General features: G+C 37.3%; 1 protein-coding gene across 2 annotated transcripts in view; it reads left to right on the forward strand.

Moving 5' to 3' along the window:
* Positions 1–13,193, forward strand: part of TMEFF1 (transmembrane protein with EGF like and two follistatin like domains 1) — an 80,817-nt gene that overhangs the window by 31,851 nt on the left and 35,773 nt on the right. Inside the window, exons 4-5 of one of the 2 annotated variants that reach the window (XM_019454336.2) lie at positions 1,694–1,720; positions 4,036–4,135. In XM_019454336.2, the coding sequence (XP_019309881.1) occupies positions 1,694–1,720; positions 4,036–4,135 (127 nt within the window). The remainder of the gene's footprint in view (positions 1–1,693; positions 1,721–4,035; positions 4,136–13,193) is intronic. The other variant, XM_019454337.2, reaches the window with a different exon arrangement.

Raw genomic sequence — 13,193 nt, forward strand, 5'->3', positions numbered from 1 at the left:
AATTTACGTACCACCAGGTTAGGACCTGAGCCGAAGTTGGATGCTCAACCGACTGAGCCACCCAGGTGCTCCTATTTCAGAATTCTAAAGGACACTAAAGGAAAGTTTGAGGTATTATATTCATTAAAATTTAGCATGGGTTGAAAACAGATTGAGAGCATCTCATGCACTGGGGCTATCTTATTCAATTTATTCCTACCATTTACTATGTTGCCTACCACATGATATGTACCCAGTCAGTGTATGTAGAATGGAATGAAAAAAGGAGTGTTTTCCTTTTTTTTTTTTAATTTTTTCAAAAAAGAATTTTTTTGTTGTTAACATTTATTCATTTTTGAGAGTGAGACAGAGCATGAGCGGGGGAGGGGCAGAGAGAGAGGGAGACACAGAATCTGAAGCAGGCTCCAGGTTCTGAGCTGTCAGCACAGAGCCTGACGTGGGTCTCTGACTCACAGACCATAAGATCATGACCTGAGCCGAAGTCAGACGCTTAACCGACTGAGCCCCCCCAGGCGCCCCAAAAAGGAGTGTTTTTCTAAAAAAAAGTTTGGTCATAGAACAATTTTTTAATTGAGTTCCCTTCTTTGTCTTTTTTCTGCTCTTCTACTCTTTTTCTTTTCCTTTGTGTACTCAGATCTAATTATTTATGGTTGGTTAATCAGAATCGAACACAGTTTTAGACTTTATAAAATCCCTTGAAGATTTTGCAGTGGATATTACAAAAAACATGTATTGTTCCGGTTCCTCCTATTTCCACTATGTTTGAGAATTTGATTATTGTTTGAAGGAGATCAAAGGGAAAGGGACAATATTGTGAAGGCTGTTATCTCCCACTCTGGGGAACCATTTGAAGAACTGGAGCGGGTTCCTGAGGATGTGTCTCCCCCCCAACCCCTGAAAGTGCTGGATAAAGTGTGCCAAGCTCTTTTGCCATCTCTGCTTTTTTACTGCATCATGCTGATGATATTATAGCACTACCCTCTCTTCAACATGCTCTGCATCATATGTTGGCCTTTTTAGGATTTATAAAATAAGCATTTTATATTAATTACATTTTAGGCCGACTTTTTGCTGGTAACTTTGAGGGAGGCTTTTTAATTTTACTAGTAACAAGTGTCCCACCTACACCTTGGTGTGAGTCCTTCTGGTGAGGTTTCCTAGAGGAAGCTAATTTCATCAGTAATATGAAAACCTCAGCTCAGAAGTTCTTTCCTTTTAAGCCTTGAGGCTTTTTCTTACCTTTTGGCTTTTGGCCTTTATCCACGGATTTCATTAAGATTTTTGGAGCAAGACCCAAAGCTCTTTTCCTCCCTTTCTAATAAAAGCAACTTATTCATTATTCCTCTTAAGCTTTTACAAAATTAAATTTTTTCTTTTTTTACCTTTTAAGTGAGTTAATTAAAATTATTTTTATATAGCCATTTATTTTACAGTATTTATTCGTCTTTACTCGGTGCAGGGCACCTGGATACTTCCTGAATATGCTACAAAGATGTATGAGTTATAGATGATTGTGTGTCTAGGGAATTAACATTTGGGGAAAAACATGGAATAGGTACATAAGAATAAATGGTTTGATATCAAAAAATGAGAATTGCTATTGCAGTTTGATTTTTGATGAGAAATTTGAGTATTGGGTAAGATGACATTTCCAGCGAAAGTATTTCTATTCACTGTTTGTTTTTCTTCTTAGATAATGGCTCTGGATCTGGAGAAGGAGGTAGGTTTCAAGTACCCCTTAAAGGACATTTGTTTTCTGTCATTTTCTGATTTTTACAGCTTTATTGAGTTAAAATTCACACAGTGTACAATTTGCTCATTTAAAGTGTGCCATTCGGTTGCTTTTAGTATAGTACAGAGTTGTGCATTCATCATCACCACAGTCCATTTTAGAACATTTTCGTTACTCCAGAAAGAAGCCTTTAGCCATTACACCCAACCCTTCTGTCCCTTTTAGCCCTAGGCATATTGTTTCATACAATTATGTCTCACTAAAGCTTTGTTGACAAACAAAGCAGAAATGTAGCTCCTGTTAAATTGAGATTGCACCAAAGTGCCTTCTCCTTGGGATCATCCACACAAGTGATTTTGGGTTGGACCAGAGTATTTGTAACTCTCCCACTCCTTGCTTACAAATTTTTGCTCCTAAGGAATTTTCAAGGTGCTGGGTTGTAAAACTCTGGAGCGAATTGTGCATGGCAAAGAGAAGGCTTACAGGATAATTGTAGTGGAATCTAGACTTTATGCCATTAAAATTCTCCTGTGTATGTTTTTGATTTTATTTTACAAATATATAAATTATTTCTGCTGTTTAAAAAAGTAGTATCTGGTAATAGTGTATAGCAACAGTTTAAATTGTCAGAATTAAGAATGACTCATTTATTTCATAGTCTAATGAAGCTGTAGGACTTAGTGACTGTCTACTGTATGCAAAGTAATGCAGGAGGTACTGTGGGGATACCTACACTGAAAGAAAACTTACTCTAGTAAAATTCACACTCATACAAATGAAAACTACAGTTATGATCCTTTCAATACTATCTGAAACCTTATTCCAGATTTCCACATTTCATAGAATCCTAAAATATCAGAGTTGGAAGGCACTTCAAAGGTCACTTAGAGAATAGAAGAACCATCCTGAGGAAGAAATTTGGGGATGAAAGTTTCAAGGGAAAAAAAAAAAAAGATTAAAGTTATCCTACAATAGAATGTGATTTAAAGGGACATGTTCAAGCAGAAGCTTCATGATCACATGTGAAGGATCAGACCATCAATTCTAGATCTTAGAGCTGGAAAGGATTTTAAGAGAGATCACGTAGTCTAGTCTTTGTGGTCAGATATTCAGTAAGGAAACAGTCATGTTCCCATACTAAAGAAGTGGAAGTTGATGTCATGATTTTTTTTATGTCATGTAAATACTGGATGTCTTGCTCTGAGAATGTAGGTTGACTATTTCTTTTCAGGGAGTATGAGTTTAGAAAGGCTAAGTCGTTTGCTCAGATTAGCGTACAAACTTAAGTGAGCTTGTGGTGGCCATACGATTTCCTGATGTTTCTGAAGCCTCGGAAATAATAGGATTATGATCCCTAGAATCTGGGAGTGTTCATGAGAATTTGGGAAAGATTTCTACTTAAAGTGCATGCAGACACTAAAAATGGAAAGTTTGGAAGTATTACCAAATAGGTATATTAGGTTTTTGGACTTGCCTTGTAATGTCTTCTTTACTGATAGACACCCCCTGAAGAAGGTGTTATTTCCTAAACCAGAATGAGAGATCCTTTGAGTAAACTGTAATCCCTAAATTGGCTTCAGAACGGATCTCCCTGCCCAGTTTGAGATTATCAGGGTAGGATTCATTCTAGTTGAGCCCAGAAATGTAGAATCCCTTGAATGTGGGATATGAGTTGGAGACTTACTGGTAACCACTGTTTTTTTGTGCCAGATCATAGGAGATCCACACACTTCTGCATTCTGGGTATTTTTGGTGTGCTAAGTGGGCAAACAGAAAAGGAGGCAAGTCCTTTGTAAAGAGACCCCTTTCCTTTTACAAATTTGGAGATAAATATTTTTTTTGAATCCTGTTAGTTATGTAATAAGAAAGGCAGGTATGAAACTGATGTGAGGAACAAGTGGTTATACTCTATTGCATTTAATCATTTATTTGTTAACTAGCATTGCATAGGGTAGGGTAATCACTGTACCAAATTTATTGCTCATGTTTTATTTTCTCTCTCTCTTATTTAATGTTATATGGTAATTCTTTTAAAGGCAATTAATTATCAAAACCTGTAGTGTTCTTTCGTAAATAGGTTAAGGGATTATTTTGCTAGCACCAATACTTGTTTTCCTCATAGAATATGTTGTACTCAGTATTGGCAACATTTTTGGATGCAAACATTGATAGATTTTGGAACTGATTGTTTTCAAGAGCGCAGGTACATTTTCCGCAGAAATGGGATAATGGCTGCTGAAAACATGAAGCTTATCTGGAAAGGAAACCAACTTTTGGTTGAAAATTTAATTTTTCTTTTTAAGCAGAAGAGGAAGGGTCAGGGGCAGAAGTTCACAGAAAACACTCCAAGTGTGGACCTTGCAAATATAAAGCTGAGTGTGATGAAGATGCAGAAAATGTTGGGTGAGTTGATTGAGGGAAAGGGATGCACTTACGTGGAGGTTAATCAGTACTGTTCTATTGTAGAGAGGTATCTTTTAACCTGGTTCTAGATATTTCGTGTGTGCCTTCTTTATTTTTTTGTTTACTGCTGGTCTGTTGACTTTTTCTTATGTTGATATAATATCATAGCTCTTTAAATTAAAGTGTTATATTTTAGAATGAGACTCCACATATAATATTTTCAGTTTTACCTGTCTTTATTTTTGATCATTTTATATATTTTATGCTAAGTGCTAATTTTATTCATCAAAAATACCCTTATTCTGAATTATCCTACCATTATACTTTCTAACAGTATCAATACGTTTTTCTTTTGCTTAACTTGCATTTTTACACAGAATTTTTCATATATTTCAGTGTGTTAAGAAAAGTCCAAAATTGCTTCAAAATTTTAGATACAGTAATTATACATATGTAAAAAATATTTTTAGAAATCCTAGTTGTACAGACATTATATTGTTTTATTTTCTCACTAATGTTCAGCCTTCAGGATTGTGGGTTTTGTAGTTGGACAGCATTGTCTGTCCAATTTCCACATGGGTTTGGTCGAATAGTAATGATATTGACATCATCAACATAGCCATGTTTGTTTCTTCTTTTCATCAGATTCCTGTTTGTTTATTCCAGTCTCAGCCTTTCATTTCCCTGTGGTGTTTGCTTTTTGCATAGTTTTTTTTTTTTTTTTTTAAGTATATTTGTTTTGAGAGGGAGGGGGAGAGGGAGCATGAGTGTGCAGAGGAGGGGCAGAGAGAGCATCTCAAGCAGGCTCCATGACGATGCAGGGCTCAATCCCAGGGCTCAGTCCCACCACCACAAGGTTATGACCTGACCCAATACCAAGAATATGATGCTCAACTGACTGAGCCACCCAGGCGCCCCTGCTTTTTGCATAGTTGATTCTAAAAGCTTTAATGCTGACTTCAGGACCTTATAGCACAAATTGATCTTCACTTCCCCAATTACCCCTTAGCGCATGTTTTAAAACATTTATTTTGTAGAGATTTGCACTTTCTTCCTTACACATATTTTCACTGTGTGTTTTCTGGTCCCATGTTTTATTCAGCCCTAAACATATTCAGGTCTCTCACTGAAAAGGAGTAATGTGGTTTAATTAACAACCCAAAGTGAGTTTTATAAGTCAAGATGACACCATTTTTAAGGATTATGGTTCAAAATCAGCTATTTGGGTATGTGGTAAAATTAAAGCGTGATAATTTACTTGATATATCAGAGTTGGTGAGAATTGGCACAAGACAAGTTCAGTAAAAAATGAATTCTGTATAACTTCAGTTTGCTCTGTTTCTACATGTTGGTCACTTGGATTGACATGTGTCCATTCATTTCAGTAAGAGTGATTTGATTAGGAAGAACATGTTTTGCAAAGTAGATGTGGGTCTATAGAGCAATGAGAGATATGGACTTACAGAGAGAAGAGATAATAGATGTTATGTTCTCTTCGTCTCACTTTGTGCTAATGATATGGCATGATGAAACGCTGTTGGGTGTGTGTGTGTGTTTGTAGAGATTTAGTTCTTTTTAGTGTTTTCTCTCAGGACTGTTACATAAAGGTATTCAGAGTCAAAATAGTTGTCAGTGATTGATTGGCTTGGTCCATTGATCTGTTTCTATTCCTTTGATGGTACCTCTGTTCAGTTAGTCCTGCTTTAGTCATTTATCTGCTCTGATTTTTCATCCCTTAATTGAAAGAGATAGAGATCTTTTGCTTAGAAGTAGAACAGATTCCATTTAGTCTCAGAGGCAGCCCCAAATATGACATCTATGGTAAAATACACATTTTTCTACGTACACCACCTCATGATATGACATACACCCTATGCCCAATTAGGGCAACTCCCTTGTATGTACTAAATTCATTTTGTGTGTCTATTTGAGAGCTTGGAACCACTGTTTTTGCAGATACAGGCTTTAAGCATAAGGAAGTGGGTACAGACCACGGAAGAGCTTACCAGTAGAAAGGAGCATGCAATCTGAGGAGACAGCCAAGGAGCACATAGATTGGGACAGGCAGCCAAGTCCAGGCCAGGAAATCAATGCAAAGGATAGGAAAATATTAAGGAAGCAATTGGAAGCTTTACCTAGAAAAGTCATTAAACTAAAATGGTTGATCCTACTAGGAAAGGAGACAGAAGGAAATTTTAGGAACATTAATCTTTGAGTGTATAAAATACTTCTTACTGATTGCAGTTGAGCTTAACAATTTAGATGTATCTCAATGGTTATTGTAATTTTTTTTAAAAAACTTTTAAATGGGCATGGTATCAAGAAAGTTATACGGAGGTTATTTAACTCCCTCAGAGCACCTTCTGTGTCTTTTCGTGGTTACTTCCAGGTGAATACTGACATGTTTGCCTAAGGGTAGTTTTGACCTAGCCAACCAGACCTTTTCAGTAAGGAAATTTGAGAGATGCCCAGATGTGGTAGTAGCCATCAAGCCTTGATTAGGAAGATGTAATATAATTTTTAAATTAAAAGATAATATTGTAGTTATTAAATACAAAAGGTCTTACTTACAGAACAAGTACTCATGTCATGTTTTAATTATTATAAACTCTACCAGAATCAGAGAATGTTGAGTAGGGTCTTAAAATTTTTTTTTAAGTTTATTTATTTATTTTTGAGAGAAATAGAGTGTGAGCAGGGGAGGGACAGAGAGAGAGAGAGAGGGAGAGAATCCCAAGCAGGCTCCATGCTGTTCGTGAAGAGCCGACTTGGGGCTCGTTCTCATGAACCATGAAATCATGAGCTGAGCAGAAATCAGGGTCAGACACTTAACTGACTGAGCCATCCAGGTGCCCCTAGGATCTTAAAATTTATCTTCTATTCTAGTCCTCTCATTTTACAGTTGTGAAAATTAAGGATTAAATTCAGAGAGTTTTAGGGGGCAGATTCTCCTAAGTTCCAGTAGAGTGTTTTTCCTGTATTGGCCTTTTTTATTCCTAGAAGGAATGCTGTTATCTTTTTCTTTTTTTTTTTTTTTCAATATATGAAATTTATTGTCAAATTGGTTTCCATACAACACTCCGTGCTAATCCCAAAAGGTGCCCCCCTCAATACCCATCACCCACCCTCCCCTCCCTCCCACCCCCCATCAACCTTCAGTTTGTTCTCAGTTTTTAAGAGTCTCTTATGCTTTGGCTCTCTCCCACTCTAATCTCTCTCTCTCTTTTTTTTTTTTTCCCCCTTCCCCTCCCTACTTCAAGGACTGCTGCTTGATGACTTAAAACAAAGCAAAACAAAACAAAACAAAACACTGCCCTCTTCAGTCTGGTCCCACATGACATTTCTTTACTTTCCTTGTCTTCTCCTAGTTACTCTGAGTACTAGCTGCTTTTACATTCCTTATTTATGCCTTAGCTGCCATCTAGAATGCCCCATACCTATCTGTCTGTTTTGTATTAGTGACTTTCAGACTTTTTTAAAACTCAACTCCATGTAAGAAATAGATTTACACTGTGACCCAGCACTGTGTATGTGTATACATTATGATAATAAATACTAAGTATAACAAAAGTCTATGAAATATATACCTACCTTTATTAAATGCAAGGTACTCAAATATTTTCTGTCCTATTTTCTTAAAAAAATGCTGGAATTGGCTTCAATATCCACTGGTGATTATAACCTGCAGTTTGAAAAATATTCCTTTATAATATATCTGTAATGGATATTGTATTTTATGTTATATTTTTAGGTATGGGTATTCATTTAAAAAATATTTTATCTTTTCTCATTTTGAAATGTCATTTCATTACAAGAAATGTTTATAAGCTATCTGGTTTCCAAAGGGCAGCTAAAATCTTTCTCTTGCTTTAAAGCTCTCTTTCTTGTTAATAGTTTTTTTTTTTTTTTTTTTTTTTTTAACATTTATTTATTTTTGAGACAGAGAGAGACAGAGCATGAGCAGGGGAGGGTCAGAGAGAGAGGGAGACACAGAATCCGAAACAGGCTCCAGGCTCTGAGCTGTCAGCCCAGAGCCTGATACGGGGCTTGAACTCACAGACCACGAGATCATGACCTGAGCCGAAGTCGGACGCCCAACCGACTGAGCCACCCAGGTGCCCCTCTTGTTAATAGTTTTTAAAAAACCCTGGCATTTTGGGGGAGGGGATCAGCACTATCATGTAATTTATTTTTTTGTTATTAAGAAAACTACTAATTTTTTATTTAGCCATTTAAATGGGAATTTATTTAAATATATTATGTTCATGTTACATATTGTATAGTATGTTACATATCGTATAATGTGTTATGTTTTTCAGATAATGTTACATGAACTATTTTTTTAGCTCTTTATGGCAGTTTTGTCCGGTAGCAAGGAAGTATTATCCTGATTTTACAGGTGAAGCTGAGCTCAGAAGAGGCTGAATGGCTTGCAGTTAAGCAGCAGAACCAGCACACAGATCTAATGATAATGGATTTATCCATTGTGTTGTGCATACACATGTGTAATACTATGATGTTCTCAGTGGTGGTGGTTTTATCCCTAAGCTGAAAGCTCCATTCTGTCTTGTGTTTTGGGTTCTTTAAAAATAAGTTTTACTTCTCCCAGGCTCTTAGCTGCTGCTTCTGGGTTTTGTCAGTGTGCCTTGACAATGAGCCTGGGTGTAGATAACCCCAGCTTTTAAATTTGCTTCTCTTCTTTTCTGGAATAGGAGATAATACAATTATAGAATAAATAATTTAGAATAAATTCTAAACATAAACCAGAGTAATTAGGTTCTTTTTGTTTTTTAAGGTTTATTTATTTTGAGAGAGAGAGAGAGAGAGAGAGAGAGAGAGAGAGAGAATCCCAAGCAGGCTCTGTGTTGTTAGCACAGAGCCTGATGCAGGCCTGGAACCCGCGCACCTTGAGATCATGACTTGAGCTGAAGCCAAGAGTTGGACACTTAACGGATTGAGCCACCCAGGTGCCCGGTAAATAGGTTCTCCTGAGTGAAGTGTGTGAACTTGATTTATTGCATATGTTTTCTCTCTTGTCTGCTCAGTGGCTAATTTATTTATAATTTAAATTATTTTTAGCTTCTGAAAGGTTTTTCCCCCTTTTCTTCCTGATGTATAGGATGCCTCTCCAATGACACTCTGGTGTTTGCATGGGTTAGTGATGGCTATTTTCATTGATGCTTACCTTTTAATTTATACCTAGAGCTAGGTAGTGAGGTTCTAAGAAATTTAACTTCCACCTAGGTGAGATAGATTTCAGTATTTCATTGTGACCATTGTGAAGTACAGTGGATAGACCTTGTGCTTAGTCTTTTTAAAATTTTTTTTAAGTTTATTTATTTATGTGTTTAAGTAGTCTCTACACCCAACGTGGGGCTCAAACTCACAACCCCCGAGATCAAGAGTTGCATACTCCTCTAAGCCAGCCAGGCACCCCTTTTGCTTAGTCTTAAAACTCAGAAACGGCACCTGCTTTACAGCACATTATATTTCTTAAACCATAGGGATCTTAGCAACCACACCCCCTCTTTTTCTAAATGGTATTTCTAATCTGACCAAATCTGAAGTTATTGTTACAAGATAGCCATCAGCTGTTTGTCTGGACATTGGGGCTGAATAATCCTAGAACTCCTTTACATCAGTACCTTTTATATTCCTGACCTAAATCTTGGCCCACAAATGGTTTGTGGAATCTGTAGAGTCATCAGGCATAATGTCAATACAGGTAAGTTATAAAAATCCTCTAATTATTTCTTTTGAACTTTGTGTATGGTACACTTTATGGAAATAGCTCCTGTTCTGCCTCTTTGATGTCAGTCTCTTTGGAGATGCTCTTTCCTTAAATGATAGGAGATCTTAGAGTTGCTCAGAGAATCATTGTAGGTATGCAGTATGACAGACAACATTGATAAAGTTAATCTACCTGCTGGACATCTTTGTCATTTGTGGGACCATTTTCTGTTTGACACAGCTGGTCAGTGTCACAATCTGATGAGTCTCTCCCTTAGAAGGTATGATGAAATCTTTTTTCTTGTTTAAGCAAAGAGAATGATGCTTATATATGTGTGTCCTCTGTCGTGTTCTCCTTTCTGGAGGCTACATATACTTCTTAGCAAAGAACCAAAGAAGTACCTTTCCTACCATTATCTTCTACTCTTATTTCCTCTAATCAGAGATGACAATAATTTTTGTCATTTAACATTGCCTTACTCTGGATACATAGAATATAGACTTAAAACTATTTAGGTTTAATACATTGCTATGATGATCCCTTAGATTATAATGGAAAAATAATTGTATGCTGTTCTTTTTCTTCTGATAACAGGAAACAACACGATTAAACATAATTTTGTACAAAGTACAAATTGGATATTAGCAATGACAGGCTCCTTTGTCCAGAAGTATCTTCCTGTAGTGCTACACAGCTGCCAGTAAAGCTTTCCTATGAGAGGTTTGTTTTTAAAATGCAGAACAGGGGCGCCCGTGTGGTTCAGTTTGTTGAGCATCTGACTCTTGATCTCGGCTCAGGTCCTGGGATTGACCCTACGTTGGGCTCTGCACTAAGTGTGGAGCTCTTTCTCTCTCTCTCTCTCTCTGCCCCTCTCTTCCATTTGTGTGCTCCCTGCCATCAAATAAAAAAAAATTAAAGTGCAGAACACCGTATCTCCATGACCTTTGGCAGTTTTTTGAATGCTCTGTTACTCTTTGATAGTTTGTCTGTTATTCCCTCTTCTGGACTCGCATCCCTATTTATGTACTTGTTTAATACCTACTCTTGTCCCCTGACTTGAATGAAATTTAACTCAGATCACAGGATAACACCTCTTCTGGAAGCCTCCCTTGCTGTCTTCCATAGTCCCTATGAGTTAGGTGACTTTATTCCCTGTTACTCCTTGTTCTTGAGAAATAACCTCTTCTCTTGGGATCACTAGCAGAATGTGGGCTCCCTAAGAGCAGGGACTTTGTCTTGCGGATTTCTATACTGGATGAACTTGCCGTAAGGTTGGGTTGTAGGGTCCCTCTATAGGTCTTTGTTGAACTCATGGCTGTTCACATTAGATCTTTAGTATTCACTTAGAGCTGCACATGGGGTTGTTGTAAGGATTTAATATATGTGAAAAAGACTGGTATTAAACTTGTTGAAGGCTTCATAGGTGTTTGTTAAATCTAAATATAAATAACTTCACATGAATTAGTTTAAAGCCAGTGTTTCCTTAACTGCTAAATAAACTTACCATATCAAGAAGGAATAACACTTTCTGTGTAAAGTAAGGAGAAAGAAGGAAAAGGATAGATTTTTTTGAATAAAAATACTACTACTTTCAGATGTATATAGTATTTGATTTCAAAGCGTTTTTTTTTACAAAAGCTTATTTGGTTCTTTCACCAGTATTAGGAGGTATCATCCCTATTTTAAAGACTTAAGAGTTGTGATTTGCAGAAATCATAGAAGTCATTGAATTCATTTATTTATGTATGCATTCATGCCTTTGAAATTTGCAGTGTTAGAAATGCAAAAGCTTTAAAAGACTTTACTGTAAAAAGTCTTTTTCCTACCTCTGTTCCCCAGCCACTCAGTTGTCTTCACTAGAGGCAGTCACTGTGATGTTTATTTAATCTCTCAGCGATTATTTTATGCATGTACAAGCAAATATATACACATATTCTCTTTCTTTCCTTTTTTAAAAAACTAATGGCAGCACACTATACATACTGGTCTATGCTTTATTTAAGACTTTTATTGTAAAATGAATGTTTACATACAGAAGTGTTTAAAATATATGCATGCAATTTAAGGAATACTACATCTGTGTACCTAACATCTAGGGTACAAAATAAAATATTGCCATATTACCAATATGGAGCATTAATCCAGCCATGGATGGAAGGGGCAATAGTGCCACTATTACGTGAAACCTTTCAGAAGAAGATACATTGAACAGTCTCTGAATCAGAGTCTGGCTTTTAGTTTCCCAGAGAGTTTACAAGATTCCCTTCTGGGGACGTCAGTGGGCAAGAACATGAGTGAGTCATGGGGAACATAGGGCTCACCACAGTTGAGACATCTGGCAGGATTCTAGTGTTGCCAGGTACAGATGACTGGCAGGAATGTGGTCAGGGAAGGGCCTGCCCTGTGTTTTCTACTTCTCCTCCTGCCATAGCTGACCTCCAGCTCTCAGGAGTCAATTAAAGGAGTATGCTTATTTGAGTCAGGCAGTAGGACATTGGAGGGGAGAGTGGGAAATTCACCACCATACAGTTAAGACAAGCCAAATATGAATCTGGATCAGGCTTACCTGGGCATTCTGTCCCCTGGCTAAAAAGGGCACAGTGGCACTGGGCCTCTTAATAATTGTAGCCATCAACAGAACTGTCTACAGAGTGAAACTTTGAATGTGGACTGGTTGCCCTGTACATCTTGTATATAGCTATCACCCTGGGATCTTCCTTTAGTGTTGTATCTTTTTCAACAACAACCAGTTCTTCAATTTCCTACACCAACCAGGTGTCTTACAATTTAATTCAGTTCTGACACTCTATTTGGAGTTAGCATAGAGCCCACAGATTGAAGGCACAAACCCACAAGATACCACCTGCAAGTGAGGTTCCCTGCATTTTGGCTGAGCATACTACTAATTTGAAGATCTCCTGCAACCTTCCCTTAGGTTTGGTAATTTGCTAATATGGCTCACAGAACTTAGGAAAGTGCTGTGCTTACTGTTTATCATAAAGGATGTAAATAGGCAGGCAGATGAAGAAGTACATAGGATGAGGTCTGGAAGGGTCTTGAGCACTGGAGTTTCTGTTTTGTTTCCATGGTGTCAGGTATACCACCTTCCCAGCACGTGAATGTGTTCACCAACCTAGAATGTTTCTGTTTGAAGTTTTCTACTGAGGTTTCATTATTGGTTAAATTATTGGCATTGGTGATAAACTCCATCTCCAACCCTTCTCTCCTTCTCCCCTTCCCAGAGGTCAGGTGGGTTGGTGGGGTGGGGAAATGGAAGTTCTGATTCTCTAATTACCATGGTTGGTTTTTCTGGTGTCTAAGTGGCCC

This window comes from Panthera pardus, unplaced genomic scaffold, assembly GCF_024362965.1.
Source record: "Panthera pardus isolate Hobbes unplaced genomic scaffold, ASM2436296v1 HiC_scaffold_20, whole genome shotgun sequence".
Lineage (NCBI taxonomy): Eukaryota > Metazoa > Chordata > Mammalia > Carnivora > Felidae > Panthera > Panthera pardus.